Source organism: Dryobates pubescens, chromosome 9, assembly GCF_014839835.1.
Source record: "Dryobates pubescens isolate bDryPub1 chromosome 9, bDryPub1.pri, whole genome shotgun sequence".
Classification (NCBI taxonomy): Eukaryota; Metazoa; Chordata; class Aves; order Piciformes; family Picidae; genus Dryobates; species Dryobates pubescens.
The window spans coordinates 31,789,594-31,814,320 of NC_071620.1; the positions used below are offsets into that span (position 1 = coordinate 31,789,594).

Consider the following 24,727-nt stretch of genomic DNA (forward strand, 5'->3'; position numbering starts at 1 on the left):
TTTTAATATAAAGCTTTTTGTAGGAAATTGATTCAAATCTATTTGGGTTAGCAAGGACCAAAAGTTGCTGTCCAAAAGCTGACTTAGAGTCTGTATGGAATTGCATTCTGATCTCAGAAGTCATCTCTCCTGCTAAGGGTCCAAGCTTGTTCAAAGGCCAAGCAGGGAGGCATCTGACACAGCAAGAAGCCAAGCAATTTGTGCGACCTCTGGGTTTTGCCAATAAGTATTTTCTCCAGATTTAAGAAGAAAGAGAAAGACACTGACTTTATATCTTCCTGTGTGTAAGATGTTTGGACACAGTAATTTATTTTTCAGATTGAACTTCCATCTGAATCACAATTTTCTGGTAAGAGGATGGAGAAGAATTTACATCCACTTTTTCTTGTGGCCAGCAGGAGAAGAGAAGTCATTCTGCTCCTGTACTCAGCACTGGTTAGGCCACACCTGGACTACTGTGCCCAGTTCTGGGCCCCTCAGTTCAAGAAACATGTTGAGTTGCTCAAATGAGTCCAGTGAAGGGCAACAAAGCTGGTGAGAGGTCTCAAGCACAAGCCCCATGAGGAGCAGCTGGAGAAGAGGAGGCTCAGGAGAGACCTTATTGCCGTCTACAACTACCTGAAAGGAGGTTGTAGCCAGGTGTGGGTTAGTCTCTTCTCCAGGGCAACCAGCAGCAGAACAAGAGGACATAGTCTCAAGCTGTGCAGGAGGAAGTTTAGGCTTGATCTTAGAAAGAATATCTTCACAGAAAGAGAGATTGCCCATTGGCAACAATTCAAAATGTTGGGTTTGTGGTTGCTTTGCCATGTTATACAACTATAAATTTCATTCTCATTACAAAGAGGTGAATGAGCTCCTGAGCACAATTTACAGACCAATATAAGACGCACCCAAGTACAAAATTGAGCTTCCACAAAGTAATTTATATCACAGTCCCCAAATGAATATATACACAAAACTTCTGGATAGCAGAATTACTGTCTCTCTTGTATGCCACGGTATTTTAACTGTATAGCTACAGTTTTAACAGCTTCTGTGCATTTCCACTCAGAGCATCCAGAGTGCAAAATAGCGTGTGTGCCCACTAAGCCTGAACACAGCAAGCTCTGCTCATCTCATCCTGAACACTGTTTTACGCAGGTTTCTCCCTCCAGTTTCTACACCTCTGTGGGAATGGCACAGTATAAGGTTGAAGGTACATTTAGTACCATCTTCAAAGCAGCCTATAACTTTAGAATTATTTTATGTTAACATGCCACTGAGTGACGCAATTCAGACTTCAGTATTTGCATGTGTACATCCCCAAGCTAAGTGTGATCAGCATATGAGCAACAGTCTGGCAGATGTACCAGTAACAGACCAAGCCATAGGAAAATTAGAATTGCAGAATGTAATGGTTTGAACCACCATCATATATATCCCTACACTATTCTGAGCAATGCTGGCTGAAATTTGTAACGCTCCTGAGCATAGCCAGCAAGTCAAGGGAGGCGATTCTCCCCCTCCACTCCACTCTGGTGAGACCCCACCTGGAGTACTGCATCCAGTTCTGGAGCCCCTATTACAAGAAAGACATGGACATGCTGGAACATGTGCAAAGAAAGGATGATCAGAGGGCTGGAGCACCTCTCCTATGGAGACAGACTGAGAGAGAGTTGGGTCTATTCAGTCTGGAGAGTAGGTGGCTCCAAGAAGACCTTACAGTGGCCTTCCAGTATCTTAAGGGGGCCTACAAGAAAGCTGTTGAGGGACTTTTTTTGGATGTTGCATAGTTACAGAACTAGGGAGAATGGAGCAATATTAGAAGCAGGTAGATTCAGAGTGGATGTTAGGAAGAAATTCTTCGGCATGAGGGTGGTGAGACACTGGAACAAGTTGCCCAGGGAGGTGGTGGAAGCCCCATCCCTGGAAGTTTTTAAGCCCAAGCTGGATGTGACTCTGAGCAACCTGATCTAGTGTGAGGTGTCCCTGTCCATGGCAGGGGGGTTGGAACTGGATCATAGGATGATCCCTGAGGTCCCTTCCAATCCTGACCGTTCTGTGATTCTATGTTGTGATAGTCAGGGTTGAGCTCACTGTCCAGTTTCATTTCTGTGCAGTGTGGTTGTCCTGTACTAATTTCAGTTGGGTTTTTTTCCCTTTCCCTCTTTTGGTGTAATTGGGTATCTCTGCAGTAGATTAGTAAATCATTTTGTGTAACTCAGCTAAAGCTCTCCACTTTCCCTTTTTACTCTCCTGCCACTGTGGGAGAAGGGGAGGGAGAGAAAAGGGGAAAGGGTGGAAATGGGGAGCAGGGGGAAGCATCAGGGTTAAAACATTACACAGTCATACTCTCACTGTGAATTTAGGTAATGTACTGTAGCTGTAGGATATGCATATGCAGAAAAGAAACATCCCTGTATTACAAACGGTACTGTTACCGTGTCCTGTGGTGAAACTCTAAGTCTCCTGCTCAAAAAAGGCATGACCCTCTTTAAGTAAGACAGAAGGAAAAAGGAGCACTGTGACCTGTCAAAGAGATGTCCTCATGGACTTTATCAAAGAGCTGGGTTTTTGTAAATCCTGTCCTGTATTTCTCATTATTGTGCTCCCTTATTAGTTACATCCATACTACAACGTGTGCTGTAAGTCCTCCAAGGAGACAGTTACATTCTCTATGTAGCAGCCCTAGGTCCAGGCATTGTACAATCTCATTTAAGGCTAAATTCAGTTGGGCAGAAGAAACAATTGGGAGGAAGACGTAAGCAAGGACGAACGTAACAGTGAAACCTCAAATGTCTGGGTTTAAAAAAAAATAAGTCTTATGAGAACAAAAAGCTTGTCTTTTATATTAATTACAGTTATTAAGCACAGAATCTAGTGTAAAAAGACTACACAGTCTTTATTCTCAATTCTTCTTGTGGGTACATGTCTGAGCAAAAACCAACAGCTTTTATGAAACCATCTTCAAAACTTCAAAGAGCCCATGACATCATTATTTGTATACTCTTTAGAGTAAATAACTTGTATACTAAGACACAAACCAGTGCTCCTAGTAGGAAAAAGTCACACTATTTCAAGGTAAGTGTTTTTAGCTGATCTTTTAAGATTCTAAAATAAGGAAAACCTGACCTAGAGATCACTGCCACTAAAAGTTTTGCTACGCCCCGCATTCCTGTTTTTAATTTCAGAAGAGTTCCATCAAGCTCTAATCAACATACATCAGGCTGTGATTTTCAGTCATACAGCCAGAGAGACTTTAATAATTTATTTATATACACACACATAAGAAATTGAAGAGTGTAAAGTGAATGTGACAAACATTCATGTTGCTCAATATAGATGACACAACTAGCTCGTTATTAACAGATTTTTTTTGTTTGTTTTAAGTGTTTGTAATAAAGTCTTACAAAAAATAACCACAAGTCGAATGTGATTTCCACATTATCCCAGCTTCAGCTGCATGTTTTAGTTCATCTTCCAGCAAGTTATACTTTCCCCCAGCACTGTTACAGAAAGAATTCAATAGTCATGCTTTACAAGGCACAGGACCAACAAAAGTAGAAGAAAGCACGCACTTCCTCAGCTGCCATCCTGACATACAGGCAACAGAATAAGAGCTTACAGCCCAGAAAACTCTAATGTCCTTGAAGAATGTGACATGAAAAATAGGCTATAAAATGGTGACTAGTTATAAAGTGGGAACAGATCTGAAGATGTGAACTGTGGCACTAAGAGCTCTCTCCATAAACTAACTTGAAATCTGAATCAACAATCTGCAGAACAGTAGAGACAGAAGATTACAAAGATGCAGATATTTGTAAGTGACATTCCTTCCCTCCTCCTGTTCTCATGCAGTAAATATCCTCAGTATAGCTCCTTGCTAGAAAATAAGGGTATGGCAGCATTTATTGAGAAATAAAGCAAAGAAGTGCTGTACAAGTCAAAATGGAAAACGTGCCCTGCTAAAATGACATTCAGCTGGGTTAGAATAGAATAGAATAGAATAGACCAGACCAGGTTGGAAGAGACCTTCAAGATCATTGTGTCCAACCTATCATCCAGCACCACCTAATCAACTAAACCATGCAACCTAGCACCCTAGCAAGTCTCCTCCTGAACATCTCCAGTGATGGTGACTCCACCACCTCCTCAGGCAGCCCATTCCAGTGGGCAATCACTCTCTCTGTGTAAAACTTCCTCCTAACCTCCAGCCTAAACCTCCCCTGACGCAGCCTGAGACTGTGTGCTCTGTACTCTGTTAAAACAAACCAACAAATCCAACAAAACCCCAGAAAGATATCCTGGTATGTCTAATGTCCCAGTCAATACCAAAGAAAAGCAGTTTTTAAACTCAGGTAGTTGAACACTAAATATTCAAAAATCGCCTAATGAAATTCATGGATCTGCAAGTGCTCAGCATCTTTGAAACCTCTCCCCTCCTTACACCTCTCTACATGATCTTGTGAATCAAATGCAAGACAGGAAGCCTTATAATTTAACAATCGCTTTCTGTAAGCTCAACTTTAGATTTCATGACACCTAAAGACAAGTAACCCTGCGGTACATCAAGGACTACACCACTGATCACAAGGGTGAAGTCTAGACACAAAATTGAATCTTCTTTTGTGCCGTGCCTGTCTGGTGAAAACTCCCACATCTTAGTTTTTAAATAAACACTCAATTCATTTAAAACACCAAAAAAAAGAAGGCACATGTGGTAAAGCGATTAGTTCAGACTCGAAGTGCAGACAAAGGGCAGAGTAAAGAGAGGAGTTTAGAGACTGAGGTGTACAATTACAGATAAATAGCAAATACACTCAGCGGTTTCTTAGCAGAAAAAATGTCATAAGGATTTTAAACAGATGACATCTGTATTTGCAGTAGTTAGACTGACAGAACAGATGTACTAAAACCCATTAGAAAAGCAACAACAAAAAAACAAGCCTAAATCAGAAAGACTTGCCATGGTTAGCCTGGAGAAGAGGAGGCTCAGGGGTGACCTCATTGCCCTCTACAACTACCTGAAGGGTGGTTGTAGTCAGGAAGGGGTTGGTCTCTTCTCCCAGGCAACCAGAAACAGAACAAGGGGACACAGTCTCAAGCTGTGCCAGGGGAAGTTTAGGCTCGAGGTGAGGAGAAAGTTCTTCACCGAGCGAGTCGTTCGTCATTGGAATGGGCTGCCCAGGGAGGTGGTGGAGTCACCGTCCCTGGAGGTGTTCAAGAGGAGATTGGATGTGGCACTTGGTGCCATGGTGTAGTCATGAGGTCTGTGGTGACAGGTTGGACTCGATGATCTTTGAGGTCTCTTCCAACCTTAGTGATACTGCAAGACTGTGGTTTATTAGGGCCACGATTTGTGCATCTGCAAAACGAGCTCAACAAAGTCTCTCTCGGAGAAACAAAGACGTGGTTTCAGAAAGAAAATGAAACACATTCATGCTGTAAATAAGTGAAGGAGCTGTCAGAGGTACTTCATAATTACCTGCGTTCTGAAAGCAAGTAGGGAAATGGATATCAAAAGAACAAATGGCTATTTAAAAAAATATTCTATTAGTTGCCTTCAAATTCTGGTTTCAATAACTGGCATGATGATGTGATAAAGACAGTATTACTGCTACAAGGCCTGGGATAATTTCAAAATTGCAGGTTGTCTGGAATAGCTGCAAATTTGATGACGACTCATTTAGCCACTTGTCTTTCGGTGCGGACTTAATGATCTTCAGGAGCTGAGCACATCAACATCTTTCAGAAGAAATTATTTGCAGCTACAAATTATTTACAGTGTTTGGAATTGCCTTGATTCCCTAAATAACTGGGATTTAGAAACAAGCTTCTTCTGGGAAGATATTTCTTCCCTGTACATTATTTCCTTTGGAAATATAGCCATAAGAAAATAAAGAACCTTTTCAAGCAGAAGACTTCTGGGTGGCAAGGTATTCACTTGCACAAGAAATACAGACAGAGATGATGATAAACAGCTGACTGCCCATGTAAGCTTTTATGGCATGTGTCATGATGCCCAGAATAACAACAAGGTCACAACAAAAGACTAGAACCTGGGAAACAAATTGCTGCTTGTAAAATTGCTCAAAAAGGCAAGAAAAGCCACACTGAAACATCCTGGACAGAACTACATCAAAAAAGCAGACTATGAAAAGTTTCATCCAGACACTCAAACACTGCTGTAAAAACCAAGATTAACATGGATACACAGCATGATTGCGAGAAGACAGTATCTCAGCCCACTTCACTCTCAGCTATGCTATTTTACCCTGAAGCAGCCTGTTTGAACATCCAAGGAGACAGACTTTGACAAGAAGCAAAAGTCAGGGCAGTCAAAAAAACCCACAAGACAGTCACTGCTGGATCTCCCCAAATTCTTAAAAACCAAATTAAGAGGTGGCCTAAGAAGCTGCTGAAATCACCAATTGCTGTCTTTGCAAAGCAACATGGGAAAAAGAAGCCTCCCTGAATCCATCTGTCCCAAAGGACATATATAATAATACAATATAAAAAATACACAAAGTATAAAATAACCTAACACCTCTCAATTTGGGTAGTCTCTCACTGTTTGGACAGTATCTTCGGTTTCTTCAGACATTCAGCAGTTGTCTGTAAGAGCTGGTTAGCTAAGATTTGAGTTTACACCTGAGTGACTAATTTCCTTCCAACTCTGCAATTCATTTTAAACTGCACTCATGTTACTTTTTTACCAACTTTACTTATTTTACCAACTGCATGCAACTATGCATCTAAATATACTGAAAAATCAATACCCCTAAAAGTAACAGAAGCTAGGACAGGCTTAATGGTTAAGGTGTGGTTTAATGGACAACAGAGAAAGTGTAAAAAAAGAACAGAATTTCTGCCTGCCAGAACTGTGGCTCTCTTTCATAGAATCATAGAATCAACCAGGTTGGAAAAGACCTCAGAGATCATCAAGTCCAACCTATTACCTAATACCTAACACCTCATGACAACTAAACCACAGCTCCAAGTGCCACATCCAATCCTTTTTGGAACACCTCCAGGGACAGTGACTCCACCGCCTCCCTGGGCAGCACATTCCAATGGCCAATTACTCTCCTCACTGGCAGCTCAAGATTATATTGGAAAGCTCAAATGTTTCCAGCATGAATTACAACACAATCTCAAGTACACAGAAGCAGTTACTCACAATTAATATTACACTTAGTACACAAACTGAGGCAAACCCAACTACTTCCCAAACCAGAACAGGTAGAGTGTTTAAGCCTAGCTCTACATTTCCCTGCTTTTCTTATTCATCTAGATTTTAGATTGCAATTCCCTTGTCAAGCAACAGTAATAGAGGAAAGATTAATATAAACTTCAATGAACATCATAGTCACTTCAACAACCAGAAGGGTGGAAGAATATAATATGGTCAATGACAGTAAATGAGAAATTTTGAAAACATGAGCCTATGGGTATACATTCACACTGCTGATTATTAAAGCAATTACAGACTATGACATTCAGATCTCAGGTTTCTTTAACTAAAATAAATTCCAATGTTTGCTTTTATCAGCAAAAGTAAATTTCAGGGGATTAAGTTTCAAAACTTTGAGATAATTAAAGCAGTCTTGCTCTTTCTACACCTACCAACACCACCTTTCAGAAATGTAACTTCCACTGAATCTTGGAAGTTGAGATCACTTGAAAAACAACTCATATTTTAATATAATGACAGCACAATTAGAAGACTTTCTGATAGAAGAATAACTTTATCTCTGGATTAAATTTACTAAGCAGCAATTTCTAAAGCTCCTGTATTTAGTTGCAAACACACTGAAATGTGAACTAGTCTTGCAAATCAACAGTGCCTCCAGAATCTTTTATCAGATACTAAGGCTATGGATTTAAGAACCATAGAGGTTCTTAGGTCCTCCAGAAGAACCAGTTAGTCTGCAGGATGGACACTGGAAAGTATCTATGTTATTTCATTCCCATCAGCCTGGACCTCCTTTATAAATGGGCATTACTGTCCTTTTCTGCCCTTTTTCTCCTTATCTCTGTTCCCAGCACAGACCCTTATTTCTTGCGGTGTGGGGGAGGTTTGCAGCCTTCTGCATTCGTGGGGAAGCTAATTTTTAGCTATGCATTTCAGGCCTAGTTGCAGGGGGGAAAGCAGAGAGGTATGGGGATGGGGCATTAAGGCTTGGTGTTTGGCCTGCGTGAGGAGGTGGTTTTGGAAGTTGTTGGCGTATTGAAGTGAGATTTTGGTAAGAACTAGGCCAAGGCTGAATATGAATTTGTGTCTTTTGTATTTGTGTATATATTTTGTGAATGGTATTTCCATTTAAATTTCCAATTCTCTCCAGTTTTGTACAGCTTTTTTTTCTTTTCCACTCCTTTGAGGAAGGGTAAAATAGCTTTCTAGCCCCCATAGCCCAGGTACAGGCTGTACAGGATCACCTTCCTCATTTCCTTCTGCTGTTGCTCTGTAGTTTACAAAGAAATCCTCCATAAATATGCTGACCTATCAACTGCACAAGAGTTACTTTTTGAATACTTGAATTTATTGAAATTAAAGAGCAAAAAAGTGCAAAATATCAGAGAAGGAATTTCTAAAGAAAGTATAAAACATGACTGTTGTAGCTCAGGTTTTCAGGTTAATGGATGGATCTATGTTTCTTCAACTGGCTAGGAAGAGTGGCTTCAACAAACCAGGTGTTGTACATGAAAAGACTACAGCAGAACATCTATACTAGTATTTAGAGTTTGTTGCTAGGGTTCCTGCCTGAAGTAAGAGTTCTCAAACAAAAGAAAAAAGTAACATAGAATCATAGAATTGTTAGGGTTGGGAGTGACCTCAAAGATCATCTAGTTCCAACCCCCTTGCCATGGGCAGGGAGGGACACCTCACACTAGATCAGGTTGCTCAGAGTCACATCCAGCCTGGCCTTAAAAACCTCCAGGGATTGGGCTTCTACCACCTCCCTGGGCAACTTGTTCCAGTGTCTCACCACCCTCATGGTGAAGAATTTCTTCCTAACATCCAGTCTCAATCTACCCATTTCTATTTTTGTTCCATTCCCCCTAACTTCACAGTCTCAGAAGGTCTAGGATGCTCCATTCATTTGAAAAAAAAGCAGAGTTTCAACAAAAAATGCAAATGCTTTGGAGAGCTCCAGCTTCTCTGTAAGACTTCCTGTGCTCAGCAGGATGTAAATAAATCCACCCCTCTTAGAAGGAGATGCCTCTGCAATCATTCCTGGCTGTCCAGTGGGAAGAAAGGCATTTGCTCTTTCTCTGGGAGAAAAAAGTCCCAGAGTTTTGTTGGCCTGATTGAGAAAATAAAGATTCAGGACTCACTTGATATCTTTAGGGTTATAAAACCAAAAAAGATGACGTGGCTCATTCTTATCCTTTCCCCCTTCCTTTTTCACTTGCTGTACTTAAGTTCTATTTGCTTAGATGTTTGAACTCAAGTTCTTAAACACTTAATTGATAACAGTATAATTCCTCAATGTGTGGCTTTACTTCTTCAGCAGTCCAGTCTATACTATGGTTTAATAGAGTTTCATGTGAAGACACTATCAGAGTAGCTGTTATGCCTCAGAGACAAAAGTGCCATTTGGAACCTACTGATTAAGACCTTGCACATTTTGTGCAGTTAGCCTCCAGATGACTTTATGGCCCTAGCAATAGAGAAAGGAGATGTAGGGGGTTCTACTTTAGTTTTATTTTTCCTTTTTGGTAAGGGGAAGATGGAAATAATCCCTTTTGGCTATTAGAGCAGTTCAAACACACATTTAATTTTAGCTATTCTGGCTCTGGGTTCTGGAGCTGTCTGCAATAATGTTAAGCCCTGGCAAAGTTTGTGCCAAGATCTTTATGGGAATATCTATATGGGAAGGTAATAGCTGGCTGCTGCCATGAGGGGAAAGACTACAGATGAACACACCATGCTCTGAAGTGCAAAAGAAAAACTAATACTCATTTCACAGACATGCACGTGTTCAAATATCCAAAACATTTTCCCTGCCTTGCATAGCTTCCTCATCCTGCTGCCACATGGTACATAGAATTTTCCATCTTAATAGTTGGAGACTGCTTTTTAACAGGAACTCCTAGATAATTTGGTAGTTTCTTAATAAGCAGGATAAATAAAGTTTATTATTATTTAAAATTAAGACATCAAACCGTTTATTTCCTCCTTGTTAAGTTCACTACAAAAAAGCCTATGGAAAAAGACATATGCCATAGATTACGGTATATTCAATGACCAGCTGTTTTAAATTTGGATATTAAGTAATTCACTCTTTTCTCTGTGCAAGAGCTGAATGATTTAATAAATTCCCACATGCCCCAACATGTGCCAGCTATACTAGGTTATCAAAAAACCAGCTGCTGTTAGGATAATAGCTGCCAATGCTAAAACTACTGAAGAGAATAATGAATCAGCTTCAAGTCAGCTAAGACAAACTGACACAGTTCCCACTTAAAATACATGGGAATACAATACACCTGTTAATTAAAAACTAACACTGACCTATAGTCACTGAAAATTAAGTGCCAAGAACTCGTGTGCATTGCTGAGGATGGAAAATTAATGCCCAATCAACTTGTAGGAAGACAAGCAGCTCCATTCCCATCAGCTGTCCCAGATGCACAGGGATGTTCTACAAATGACACATGGTTTGCAAAATAGATTCTACTGTGCTGCAGTTTGCTTTTCTTTCTTATATATACTTCCTGTGAAGCTCTTACCTGAAATGTTTTACATAGCTATAGACTGATGGATTTTTCAGTGATCATGAAAAACTGATTATGAAAATTATTATCAAAATTTGATTCTCTTATGTCCAAGTATTTTAATGCCATTTAAGAGTCAAAGGTAAAACTCAACCACCTTTATGCATTAACACAGGCACAGAAACAACAAAAAAGCAGAGAGAGTGGACAAATAAAGTGATAGAAATAGTTCTTCGGATTCCTATTTTTAGGAGGATTGGTGTAGAAATATCCATCAAAATATGTCACTACTAATTTTAAATGCTAAGAAAAGACTCCATTAGATATTAAATTGCCACTTGTACTTACAAATGCTTTGCAGGTGAATGTAACCTTCACCTTTAAGTCAGCATAAATAGATACATCACAATACACTCATTTGTTTCTCAGAATTAGCTCTGCTGGTGTAAGAAATGGTTTTGAAATTATCCCAGAAATCACCAGTCCCATAAGCAAGATTAGAGCATTACTATATTGATGTAAATGTGTATCAGCTATAGGACATAAATTGTTAATTAACACCCCCCACACACACACAAAAAAACCCCACCTCATTCACATTTGCTAGAGCTGGATCATCTCCAGTACAGAGAGTATACAATGCTCAAAAGCCACATTAAAGACAACTTCAATAACTTCAAGCAGTCTATACATAGTAGTTCAAGCATAAAAAAACAGTGTAGGAATGTATTATTTGAAAAAGATTATGAAGATATTGACAAATTAAAAGCATGTTGTGCAGAGATTTAAGATGCTTATAAAACCTCAAGCAAAGGGGCAAACCACATCAAGGGGTTTACAGAAAATTCAAAGACTTTGAAAGCTTAAAGAAGCTCATTCTTTTCTATACCTTAATTATGAAGCTGTAAGTAACTGTGTTTTCAGCCACATGTTCTTGACACTGCAAAAAGCCAGCACTGTTATTTTCTGAAATATTAGAGGACTTACTTTTCTTTAAGGAAATCCACTACTTGTTTGAAGTCTGCCACACAGTATTCTCTTTTCATGTCCATGAGCACACTGTCAGAAGCTGACTGGACTGGTATGTGCAGAAAAGCATAGACTCTTGGGTGATTGAGAATCTTTGCCATTTCCTAAGGGTTATTGAAAAAGGAAAAAATACATCATTATGAAAGCAATTAAACATCTTTAAATTAATACATGAATAAGTATCAGCACTAATACTTCAGAAAACCTAGTTTGAAACAACAGATACAGGTGAATTATTTTGAAGCAACTCTGTTTCAAAACAAAATAAGAGGGAAACCAATGGACTGGATTTCCTTTGAGCTAGGGATGACATTCCCCTACATAGTACTGGTTATCCAGCTAAGAAAAAATTTTAGAGGTCAAGTATTGCAAAAGTCAGTGCTTTCAGACAGAGGCTGTTTTCAATTTCAGAAGATGGCAAGGGTCAGCTGCTTCCATGTCAGAGTCAAATAAGTTCTCAAACACCAGTATGAGAATGTCACTAATTGGAGTACCCTTAAGTTTTGACATTTGCTAATTAAGGTATATCTGTCTTTTTGCAAACCTGCTCCTATACTAGGCTGGAATGCATCACCTGTGTTACTTCAGAGATAAGACTCCAGGAATTCAAAGTGCTTTGCTATAGAATGTATAGAATTAATTGAGGGCAGCTAAAAACAGAGTAAAAGCTTGAAAAGAGATAGAGAATGTCATACATTTTCTACAAATAGGAAAGAAAACAGAGTAAAGATAACAGTAAAATTCAAACAAACCACCAAACTAAACCTAACCCCTGACTGAGGCTTGGCAGAGTGATGGAACATAAGATGGAGAATAGAGTATGATGGACATATTTCTTTCATTTGTTTTATTTGCACAGTTAATGACATACAGTCTAGCAAGGAAGTATAAAATATTTTTAAAGAGAAAACAGCATCTAGGTGGTGTACAAAATTGAACAATATGGCCAGTTAATCCTCACACGGCTAAAAATAAGGGAACTTAGACAAAGAACCATATTACAGACACAACTAGGTTTTCACTTAAGGTTTTCCCTCTCTCTCCATGCAATAAGTGCACAGGACACAGCCTGGGACCAAGTGCTGCATTGCCAGCTCCTCTGCCATGTGCATTCTGCATGCTCCAGTCAGGTTCATTCAGACCACTCCTGCTATTTGACAACAGAAACATTCTGTCTGCCAACAGATTCTGCTGTCAGAGTTAGTCATTAAAGTTGCAACTATCTGCAAATACTTTCCACATCATTAGTCAGCAATATTAGTCATGTACCTAGATGTTCTTTGTTTCCACAAGGCTGGCCTAGATTCTTGAAAGAATCATAGAATCATTAAGATTGGAAAAGACCTTCAAGGCCATCAAGTCCAACTGTCAACCCAACACTACCATGGCCACTGAAGTCATGAAGTCCTGAAGTGCCATGCCTACCCATTTTCTGAACACCCCCAGGTATAGTGACTCCACCACTTCCCTGGACAGCCTATTCCAATATCTGATCACTCTTTCAGTAAAGAAATTTCTCCTAATAGCCAATCTAAATCTCCCCTGTCACAAGTTAAGCCCATTTCCTCTTGTCCTAAAATGCTGGTTACTTGTGAGAAGAGACCACCTCACTACAAACTCTTTTCAGGTACTTGTAGAGAGCAGTAATGTCTCCCCTCAGCCTTCTCTTCTCCAGACCAAACTATCCCAACTCCCTCAGCTGCTCCTCATAAGATATTCTCCAGATCCCTCACCTTCTCAAGCTCCTCAAAAAGACATAAACACACTTCTACCTTTTAACTTTCAGATGCTCTCCTTTGAAAAGCACTGGTTTTTTTTAGAAAGGAACAAAAAAGCACACTCTCAGCACACACCTTATATATCTGACAAACATATGCATACAAAATCTCAACTCCCTTAAACCACTTTTAAAAGCAGTTGTAAAAGTTTCTGTCTAAGACCTGATTACATAAACATCTAAGAGAAGTGGTTACATTATTCAGTGGCATATCTATTACAGGTACACAAGCTAAACATTACAGTAATAACTATACTGCTCATGGAGGACACAGAATTTGATGCACAAAAAGGCTGTAGGCAGTGAACCTGGCTCTCAGTGGAAGCTGGAGTTAGCAGGCTTCATGAATAAAAAGGCAGAGCAAAGGCTACCAGGCATCCATACAAATTTTGTCTATTTCAAATGGAACCATTTGCCCATGCCCTTAATTTTAGACACTGAGCTAGAATATATTTTCAAAATGAAACAGCACAGAACAATCTCCACAAAACAGAGTAACAAAATTAAGAAAACCTTCCTTTTTTTAAGCTTAAAAAATACTGTCAATGTAATTCATATGAAGCAATCTAGTAGTGATACAACCCAAATGATTTTATTATTCCATATATTATTCTATATATTTTTTTTTTTTTTGCTTATCAGTGATAAACTATTCCTCAAACATAAGAAATGGCGAAGGGGTTGGAGTTTTAGGCTGGAGGTTAGGAGGAAGTTTTACACAGAGAGAGTGATTGCCCACTGGAATGGGCTGCCCGAGGAGATGGTGGGGTCGCCGTCACTGGGGGTATTCAGTATTCAGTATCACTAAGGTTGGAAGAGACCTCAAAGATCATCGAGTCCAACCTGTCACCACAGACCTCATGACTAGAGTAGGGAGGACACTAGTGCCCACTGCAGGCTTGAACTCACGACCTTCCCCATTAAAGGTCTTATGTGCTACCAACTGCGAGGCTTGACAGGGTGCTTGGTTGCATGGTTTAGTTGATTAGGTGGTGTTGGATGATAGGTTGGACACAATGATCTTGAAGGTCTCTTCCAACCTGGTCTATTCTATTCTATTCTATTCTATTCTATTCTATTCTATTCTATTCTAAGCTATTCTATTGCTTATCTCTTTGTTCAAAGCACTTCATTTGATCTTCAAAACCAGATTTACAACATGAGAAGCCAATAAAAGCCAAGTTTCTTTACATGTTTCTGAATCTGTCAAGTTCTTAAAAATAACTTACAACACAGAAAAAAAAAATATAGTTCTTTCTCACTCCACTCAAATTTGGCATCTTCTGAAAAACAGCCTCTGCAATATGTGATCGCTTTCTGAATTATTTTTGAAGGTAATAAACTATTTATTAGAATTTCTAGCTACAAAAGTTGTGATTTTTTATTCCAGCTTTTGTAAAACTGAGAATAATTTGATAGGGGAAACCAATAAAACCCAAACAAAAAACCCAGACAGATTTCTATCCCAAACACAAACAGTGGGAATACCATGTTTAAAGTTTCTTGTTAATTTTGCCTTTGCAGTCATACTAAACAATATTTACTTTTTAAGGGTTACTTTGCAATCTTAAATAGGGATGAATTCTTTCCATATTAGTAGCTGCTTTCAAATTGTGTATAAAACTAGGCACACATTGCAGGCCAGCAGGAACTAATAACAACAAAAACGATGATAACAATAAAACCCCCATAACTACCTGGAATTTGCCTGTTAAAAGACACCATAAAGAATGAGAAACTACTTTGGTTTACAATGAAGCTTTGTTTTTTAAAGTCACAGGTAAGGAAATTCGCTAGTTATGTGAAAATGTTGTTTTCATTTGTCCTCCTCTCTTCTTTGCCTTAACATGAAAATTGTGCTGCAATGTATGTTAACTGAAACGCAAATCCTAAAATCAGAGAAACCCCCAGCCAACCCCAAACCCAGTGGCTGCTTATCTCACAGTAACATGCAGAATCCTGCTGGTCTTACACTTGATCTCCTTCAGTGGGAACGTGGCCAAAAGGGAACTTTTCGTCACTCTTTCTGTTAGAAGAACTAAAGTGATAGCATCCAGCAGCCAGCTAGCAAGGCTCTAGTCAGAACTGCTTCTTCTAGTTATTCCCCATTTAATAAAAGAAAGCATATGGCCTCTGCAATCACTGCTGTCAATATCTTTCAGGATTAAGAACAAAACTGTTGTCATTTCAAGTAATTTCACTTGGTTCTGTACTAGTAGGACACAAGATGCCTGTCACTAATTACCTGAACTTTTCAACTGTCACTCCAGGTCCTGTATGCAGTAAGAGCTAAAACCATTACTGACAATTCCACTGCATCAGTTTGTACTAGGAAGATGTAATATCAGCCCCTCAGTAGCAAAGGACTGGCTTGCTTTCTAAAGTAAATTGCTTGTCATACACATTGGAAATGCACATACAACACACACATTACCAGTCTGGAAGCCCTAATACAGCCCTGCTGCTGTTGCCACAGGTTTCAGGTATGCTCTGCACACTCAAAGATCTTTCTAGAGTAGAGGAGTTGCAAACAATTCTTTCTGCTGTGAAGTCTTTCCTACACCAAATATGCTGTGCATTAGGCACTGAGGTCCTACTGAGTATATGAATCTGAATTAAAGGCCCTACTGATAAACAGATCTCCCTGTCAAGTACTTCAGGATCGTATTGATGCATTTGGTGAATTTAGCAGAATGTGAATTACTAAAACAAACCAAACACAAGACAGAAACACAAGTCAACTTAACTGCTGAGTCATCACACAGTGGTCTTGGTGTGATCTCAGGAGCAGCAATAGTAAGTGCTGCAGGTTAGATTGGGCTGGGTCGAAGCAGATGGTAGCTTTTCAGGTAATGGGTGATCAGTGATGTCTAGTGATAGGACAAGGGGCAATGGGTGCAAGGTGGAGCACAGGAGGTTTCATAGAAACACAAGGAAAAACTTTTTCACTGTGAGGGTGACAGAGCCCTGGAACAGGCTGCTCAGAGAGGCTGTGGAGTCTCCTTCTCTACAGACATTCAAAACCTGCCTGGATGCGTTCCTGTGTGACCTGCTCTAGGTGGTCCTGCTCTGGCAGGAAGGTTGGATTAGACAATCTTTCGAGGTCCCTTCCAATGCCTAACATTCTGTAATTCTGTGAAATGGATGCAAGCTGCACCAGGGGAAGATTAGGCTGGGTATTAGAAAATATGTTTTAACTGAAAGGGTTATCAGATACTGGAATGGTCTGCCCAGGGCAGTCATGAAGTCACCATCTCAGGAGGTATTTAAACGTCACATGGACCTGGTGCTTAGGGATGTAGCATAGCGGTGACCTTGCAGTGCTGGGTCGAAGGTTGGACTAGATGATCTTGAAGGTCTCTTCCAACCAAAATACTCTGTGATTTTTCATCTTCACATATAAGTACCACTGGTGCTCTTAAATTTACCTTTTATAACCAGAAGCTTGGAGTGAGAGCTCAGCAGGAAGCAGAATCAGCGACTCAACAGAAGTTTTGCATGATTACATCAGAAATCTGGACAAATCAATCTTCCAAATTGTTCAAGTGTTCAGATATAAAAATCAAGGTCGTAAGCCAGAGCTTTAAGGTAAGCTTGTTCCAGCCTTACCTTGTATCTGTCTTACACCTAAAACTACACTGATGCACTTTACCACATAGGTTTGATGAAATTCCAGCTACGCGCTGAGCAGTCATAGTCAATGCTGACAGATATTCCCACACCACAGACTGCACACAGAATACTAGATTTCATCACTCAATAAAACTCTTTAGTTAATATCCCAGAGAGAACTTGAAGGACATCATGGGCTAATGCACAACTGTACTTTACAGTGTCTCAGCATTCTAAGTTTAACATCTGTTTCCTGCTGTTTTTTTAATAAATACATATATTTTTTTACCTACTGCTTTGCATTACTAGATACAATTATGTGTTTCAGTTAGAAGGCAAAAATGCAGTCTAGAATATTCTTTCCATCTGGAAACAATAAATGAACAACTTTTACAAATTATATGACTATGAACAAAAATTTCTGTCTTTAATCATGACAGAAACAGCTGATTGCCTTTTCCCTCATCTCCTGGAATCTAATAATATGTCCATGAATGAAGGGAAGCACTACACAAAAATGACATTTCATGTAGGAATGAAAAGGTCAAAGATAGCTCAATTTGTTTTAAGCTGACTTTACAAAAAATAAACCATCTATGTTCAGAATCTAACAACATACATGAACTATCCTTTAGGATACTGATCATAGAAAAAATAGGTTTTTTCCAGTTCTTAGCAGCTGGAGCACATGAGAACACACGGCACATTGCCAGAAAGATTTTTATCTAGTCAGTATACTTTCCCCTAGCAGTTACAACACACAAATGTAACCACCTAACCAGAAAATCACTCCTTCTGTTTGCAATGACACCACGTGCAACCAAAGAGAATTACAGAGACAATAAACATCAGTATCTCTGCATCTTTATGTCAGCACCAGCAAGCCATTTACACAAGGATTCTTTTCCCTAACCTAAAGTAGGCAGAAGCCCAGTGTTTGAATTCTGCCCCATGTTTGAGCCATGATGATTTGACTAACTTGCTTCCTAGCAAGAGGATTTTGTACTTTGCCAGGAGTAAAGTCCAAAGAAACCCTCATCCATATGGAAACATGACAAGATGGCATTCCCTCGAAACCTCCTCTTCCCCTTGTTGCACATGTTAGTTTGGGATATGGCACAAAGGGTATGGACTGCCTGCTGTATTTCAGAAGCCCAATGGTGCCACCACTAGTATGGTCTGGATAAAAACCAAGTGGCTGAGGTCCATTTTAGAAATTCCTCTGCTGCAGTGCTGTTCAGGAACAGATGTGACCTAGCAATGCAGGCATGGCAACGACAACACAGTATGATTGAGTCTGGAAAGCACATAACAGTTTTGTTAAAACTAATGAAGAGGGAACCTTTCCCCAGCTTCCCACCCCCCATGAGTAATGGGGCTGTAAAAATCTAAGAACGTGTAGGATGTATAATTGCAAACCTCCCCAAGGACACCAGTTGGAAGGCACTGCCTCTCCCTCAGCTGTGTATGAAAGATGATACGTAATGAAGCCATATGATGAGCAAGCTTAGAGGCAACCCCTATCCCATGTAATATGACATGACTTATGCCCAGGTCTTTATCCTCTCATTAGGATAAAGGGAGGTCACACTACAGCAGCTAGAAGCCTCCACAATTCTGACCAATGTAATTTGAACCTTAAAATCAAATCTTTGGGTTGCCAGATGGAGGGCACAAATCTGTTCTGTCACATGGGAAAAATGCCTTCCACATTACCAAACAAAAAAATGGTATTAGCTCAGGCCACCCTTAGCAGTGGATATAAACCAGAGTGCAAGCTGTGATCTGCTGATAGGAAAACTATCCATGAGAGCCATATGCTCAGCCCTAGCTGTTCCCAGCTGTTCTCCTAGGTGTAGAAGCTCTTCACTACTTCCAGCCTCAGAAAACAGACAACCCAAGCTAGCTCAGCTTTTTTTTCCCCCCTCCCTTGTGTCTACATATTAAGCCCATTCTCTTTAAAAACAAACTAAGCCATACAAAAAACATCTACATGCCTTCAAAATCTTGCCACACCTTTTATTAAAAATAAAGACAAGCTAACACGAGTCCTTGCTAGAAAAGTGACATTTGGGTAATGCCACAATTTAAAGCTGCAGTTGATACTCGCTGCATTGTTTCCCATGACTCAGTGCACAAACAAGAAAACACACAGCACCAAACACCCACTACCTGATTTTTACTTTCAAACACAGAATTATCAAGAACTCCCCTACTCAGTTAAGAAGTGAGGATCCAGGAATACATTCAGCACTAATGGTACCACATTGATTTCCTCAAAATATCCTGACTGATGGAAGCTGTGCAGCTGGAAACATGCGGTAAATGGTTCAGTGCTTTCAAAGATAAGAACTGTTACTGTTGCTGCTGCAGCCATCATCAAAGCCCCACAGACATCTCTGAAGCTTCAGAGTACCGTTTGATCAATTTCAATAAACAGATTCACTTTAAGGTAAAGTGTACATTTAATTAATGACTAGAGTGGTGTTTTAAATGGCTTTAAAGCAGGCAACAAATAACTAATGTTAATTCCTTCTGAAAGGATTACTTCTGGTATGAGACAAAATACACACTTATTTTGTCCACGGTACTTTCTAGTTTCTCATCACTAAGCACTCCTCAAAGGAAATGTGTTTGTTTTTTTTCCCCCAGAAATAAATTAATCCTCCTCTTTATAGTATGCATTAGAACCACATATTTGGAGTACCCTAAACAGGTGATTTATGGCAGCAGCAAACTGTTACTTTAAATACCAGTCTCGATTATACTTTATGCTAATTAAACCTTGAAAAATAATTAAAGCATAGAGAAGCACACAAATACAGTAGGTGAGTAGGACTGTCACAGTACCTTTTGTCTTCAGAAACCTGGATGAGAGAAATGGATTGCTAGTTTCATCCACAGTATGCATTTGTTCACCATATGACATAAAAGAATTGATGGTTTCTGCCTAGAAGGAAGTCACAGAATATACAGCACACCTCACTGCAGCTCAGTGGCATGAAGACAAAGCAGTGCCAGAAGTCTCCCTGTTGTTTCCCTCTATTTCAAACAAGCAAGTACAATACCTGTAACAGCATCTGCTTTATAGCAGGTTGCAGTGGAAGGAAAATAGTGGAAGGTTTTAATCGAAATCTAAACCTTTTAGGCAAGTGTTGTCACCTTTTTTGTAGTTGCCGAGGTGCATTTCATGGCAGAATGGAACAAAAATACTCAAAATCATAACGACAAGATTAGTTTCACAGAATTGACAATCTCCAGCAGCTCGTGCACATTTAATGTAAAGAAACTAATTGGACTCAAAGACTGAGCAGAAGAGCTTTAATATCTCTTCCTCAATTCTCAATGGTACAGAAACCCAAATCATTGTGGGGTTTTATTATAGTTTCTGGAGCACACTGTATTTGCTTTTTCTCATTTTTCAAGATCAATCACCTCAAAACAAATTCAGGTATTTTTATTTTTTTAAACAAAGGCCAAAGCCCAAAGCCCAATGAAAGAAGCAGTCTTACTGAAGACTCAGTAGATGACGTTGCAAAGCGCAGTCAATGTGACAGCTCATCTATCAAATCAAACAAAAGGGTTTGCCTCTAAACAAAACAGAAGCTTTGGGAACAGCATGTAAAGTAGTTGGTATAACTTTAGTTATTATAGCTAACCAGGAAAGAGAGATCTTATTCATTTTTCAGTCAAGGCAGAAACATTAAAGGATGACACAGTTTGTTATGCAACCTATACATTTGACAAAAGCTTCTACCCCAATGCCTTGAAGTGCATGGTAGCTGCTAAAATTCCCACTTCATTTAGCAAAAATGCAGTTTCCCATACATGCACTACTCGTTCTTTCAACAAACTTCTCAACTAATGGTGATTTTTCTTTTCTGCTAGTAATCCACCAACAAAGTAAGCCACAGCTCCAAAGGTCTGCTGGGGATGAGACAGAATTATAAGTAATTGACAGACAACCTGACACTCAACGCAAGACTGGGGATGGATCTGTCTGCATTTAAATACTCTTATCCCTTTGATATCTAACGAGCAACAGGAACATTCATATGAGCAAATCCTAATTAAGGTACAGTTAACACGCACAGATTTAACCGATCAAGTAATGCGCTGCTTAATGTTAACCCCTTTTCGCAACACCTCGTTTTATGCACAGATTATAAAACACAGCAGAGTACTAAATGCATGCATAAAATATTCTGTCTTGAAGGAGAACTGACTCTTCAATAAATAAAAGCATTTTTTTTTCCCTCTATGTGTCTCAAAGTATTTTTTCCTACTGTTACCAGGAATGGGAGCGTCCTTCTCAGCACCACAAATATTCCCTTCTACATTACCTGGAAGCAAATCTTCATTGCTCATCAGAGTTCCTCATAGAGTAACATTGTAATGGTTTCTGAGAATAGCCAGGGTTCACAAATACAACACAAAACATTCAAGGAGAGTAAGGTGGTTTCTTATTTTGATGCTATTAAGCCAAACCACATTCCACCAGCTGGCATAAAAAAATGTCACCATGGGCATTAGACCTTAAAAACACGTATTAGAGAAAGTGGTTGACAAAACATTATCTCAAAGCACAGCAAAGACTCATCCCTTTCCTTACCCCATAATATCCAAATATATACTCTGGGGTGAGTTCACCACTGAAAAAGCTCCCATGACATCATGTATTAAGGATTAATTCCAAGGAAACATGCTGAATTTGGAAACCCCAAAGACAAAGAACACTTTAAGAGGAAGAGCAGAAGAGATAGACTATTTCAGTAATAATGAAAATGAAAAGCTGGAACACACAAGAGCAAAGAAAGATGCACACAAGGCCTCCATAGGACAAATAAGCATTTAACACAATACCAATGGAAACAGCAAGCATCCCTTCCCACCCCATTTTTTTCCCTTTTATTTTAAACTCTCATTGCCATCTCCTCTTAGCATCTGAGATTTCTTTCAGTTTTACTGCTAGGAAGACAAGCACAGTTTGCATAGAGACAAGCATGTAATTACAGCAAGGGTAAGTTGCACGGTCCACTGACAACAAAATACTACAAAACTCACAGTAATAAGAGGTCAGGAGCTTAACTATTCATTTATTCAGATGTATGCCATAGTTTTCATTTTTTCTGGTCAAATCAACAGATTTTAATTGGTGCTTTCAAATGCAGCGGTCTATGAAAACGACAAAAATAATACTGGAAATAAAGCAAATACATGCCCTAAAGGCCTTTTAATTCCTGAAATCATGCTGCCCTTTTATTTGCCATTGAAGAATGTGTGCATATTACTCCCTTTCTAAATGCCTTTCAAATCAGCTTGCACTCCAGCTTATTCAAAACTTGAGCTTCAAAACAGCTATTCAAAACACAATGCTTGAAAACGCTCAGTGCACTCAGAGGGAAGAAAGAACAGTATGGAAAAAAGAGAAGTGAATTAGTTATTTTACTGTAATGTATATCTATGTGCTGTGTCAGGGCACGTTCGAGGAAGCCATCTGTAGGATATCGGCTTCAATGAGGTTAAGGAACATAAACATCAAGCTGACATGAGAAACCAAAGCAAAAGAGCAAAGAATTGCTACTGCGACTCACGGTACAGTACTCTTGGCACTCCCTATGCATTTAAAGACACTGCCGCCATGCAAACTCCATCTCAGTGGCTGGTGCATCACTCAAATGTCCTGAATTAATAACGGAGATAAAGCCCACAGATGGCATATGGTATGGTTTGAGACAGACTCATTTTGACAGGTGACAAAGATGACTACTCATCTAGTCATGTGAAATTAAGCACTTACGGGAATGGCAGGTGTGAACTGCCTCCTTTATACAGATTTGGAAGCGTCCCATCACTCACAGAAAGTGCTGTACTAAAATCCCAGACAACTCTGGAAGGACAGCTACTGTTAAATCTGCAAGGGATGTAAACTAAGGCTGAGACATGAGCCCCTGCCCTTTTACAGTCTGGATGATCTGCATTCCCTTCTGATTTGGACAAAGCCCCAGATACTGAACAAAAAATGAAGTTAAAACAAAACAAAAAAAAGAGAAAAAAAAGTGAAATGTATTAAAGGCAAAAATCAGTCTCCAACACTAAGCTTCTAACATTAGCTCATCTCAACCTACTATACATCTGGCCTCATTTTTGACTTTTTGCACTAACTCCTGTTCACCATTTATCTACTACACCACTTCAATAGACTCTTCCCAACCTATCAGTCACTGCAAGAGGATGCAAGACACATAACCCTAGCAAGCAACTGCATAATACGATTGCAGGATAAATGCCTGGAGGTTACTTCTAAAGCAGGATGTATACCTTATGTCACTTTTGGTACATGTTGATACTAGAGGATGATAACATCTTTGCCATCTGGCAGTCTGTGTAATTCCAACAGTAGCTCTGTGCAAATACAGATGGGTAAGAGCACACAAGGTAACTGTACACACGTGCAGTCACTGCAGGCTTTAAGAGCATAAAATGGATCCTAATATTGACCTTTTCCTTCACCTTTAACATTTTATAAAACAAAAAAAAAAAACCAAACACTGAGTTAAAGCATTTTTCCCTGACCAAAGTTCATGTCCATTTACTAAATTTTTCTGTCATGCAGAAAACCCCCCCAACTGTTCCTCAATGTCATGTGGCATCAGCAGATTAAGAGAGGACTGATGCTGGACAAAGGTGTGTGTCTCAAAATCTTAGTTTGCAACTAAACTTCAAATAAGCAGGCTACAGGCTTCATGATGTACACAGTCAAACAGGCTGAGACAGCACTTGGGAACACACTCTATTATCTCCACTGGCTGATCAAGTTTTCTCTGACAGGAAAACTGAGGATGTATTCTTCAGCTAACCTGCGAACTCCCAACTTCTTTCCCAGTCTTAGTACTATGATTAAAAGAAACAGTGTTGGGGTCTCAGGTCCTTCGGTCGTTTTAAGGACACCAAACAGCCCTGTCATAGTTTCAGAGAGTGGTCAGAAGCTCTTTTACCCCTCCCCAAAGGAGTGTAAAAGGAAAACAATCCACACAGGATTAGAAAGAACTGGGAATTTAAATGGAAGTACTATTCACAACAGTAGACAACAATGCCAAAACATACAAAATGCAATATTCAGCCTCAGCCCAGTTCACCTTACCAAACCCTCACTAGGACAGAACCTTACCAAAGCCTTCCCCCCATCAGGCCTCAATGCTGTGACCCCCTTGGCGTCCATACCTCCCTACCCAGGCCCAAAGGACGCAGTAAAAATTAGCTCTGCCAAGGCCAAGCTAGGCCACCAACCTCCCCCACAAGAGATAAGGTCTGGCTGGGAGGAGAGTGGAGGGAAAAAGGGGAAGAATAGCCAGTGCTGTCTGTTTACAAAGGGGTGATGGAGGAATTATGGGATGAAATAACAAAGGATTATGCTTTTTGGTGTCCACTTCCCTGCACCTCTCTGGTACTTGGAGGACATTCGACTCCATGGTTAAGACATCCCAGTTCTTAAACCTAACAAGCCCTCTCTGTAACACCAACAAACGTCACACAGAAGTCATACTAGCAATGGCTACGTTCATATTCATAAACTGGTTTTGAAAGCAGTAGTAAAATTGTGAAGTG

At 39.7% G+C, this 24,727-nt stretch overlaps 1 protein-coding gene across 1 annotated transcript in view; it reads right to left on the reverse strand.

The window, feature by feature from the left end:
* CDKAL1 (CDK5 regulatory subunit associated protein 1 like 1) overlaps positions 1 to 24,727 on the reverse strand; it is a 439,319-nt gene that overhangs the window by 147,604 nt on the left and 266,988 nt on the right. The window contains exon 10 of the mRNA XM_054164266.1: positions 11,689 to 11,834. Coding sequence (XP_054020241.1) covers positions 11,689 to 11,834 — 146 coding nt within the window. The remainder of the gene's footprint in view (positions 1 to 11,688; positions 11,835 to 24,727) is intronic.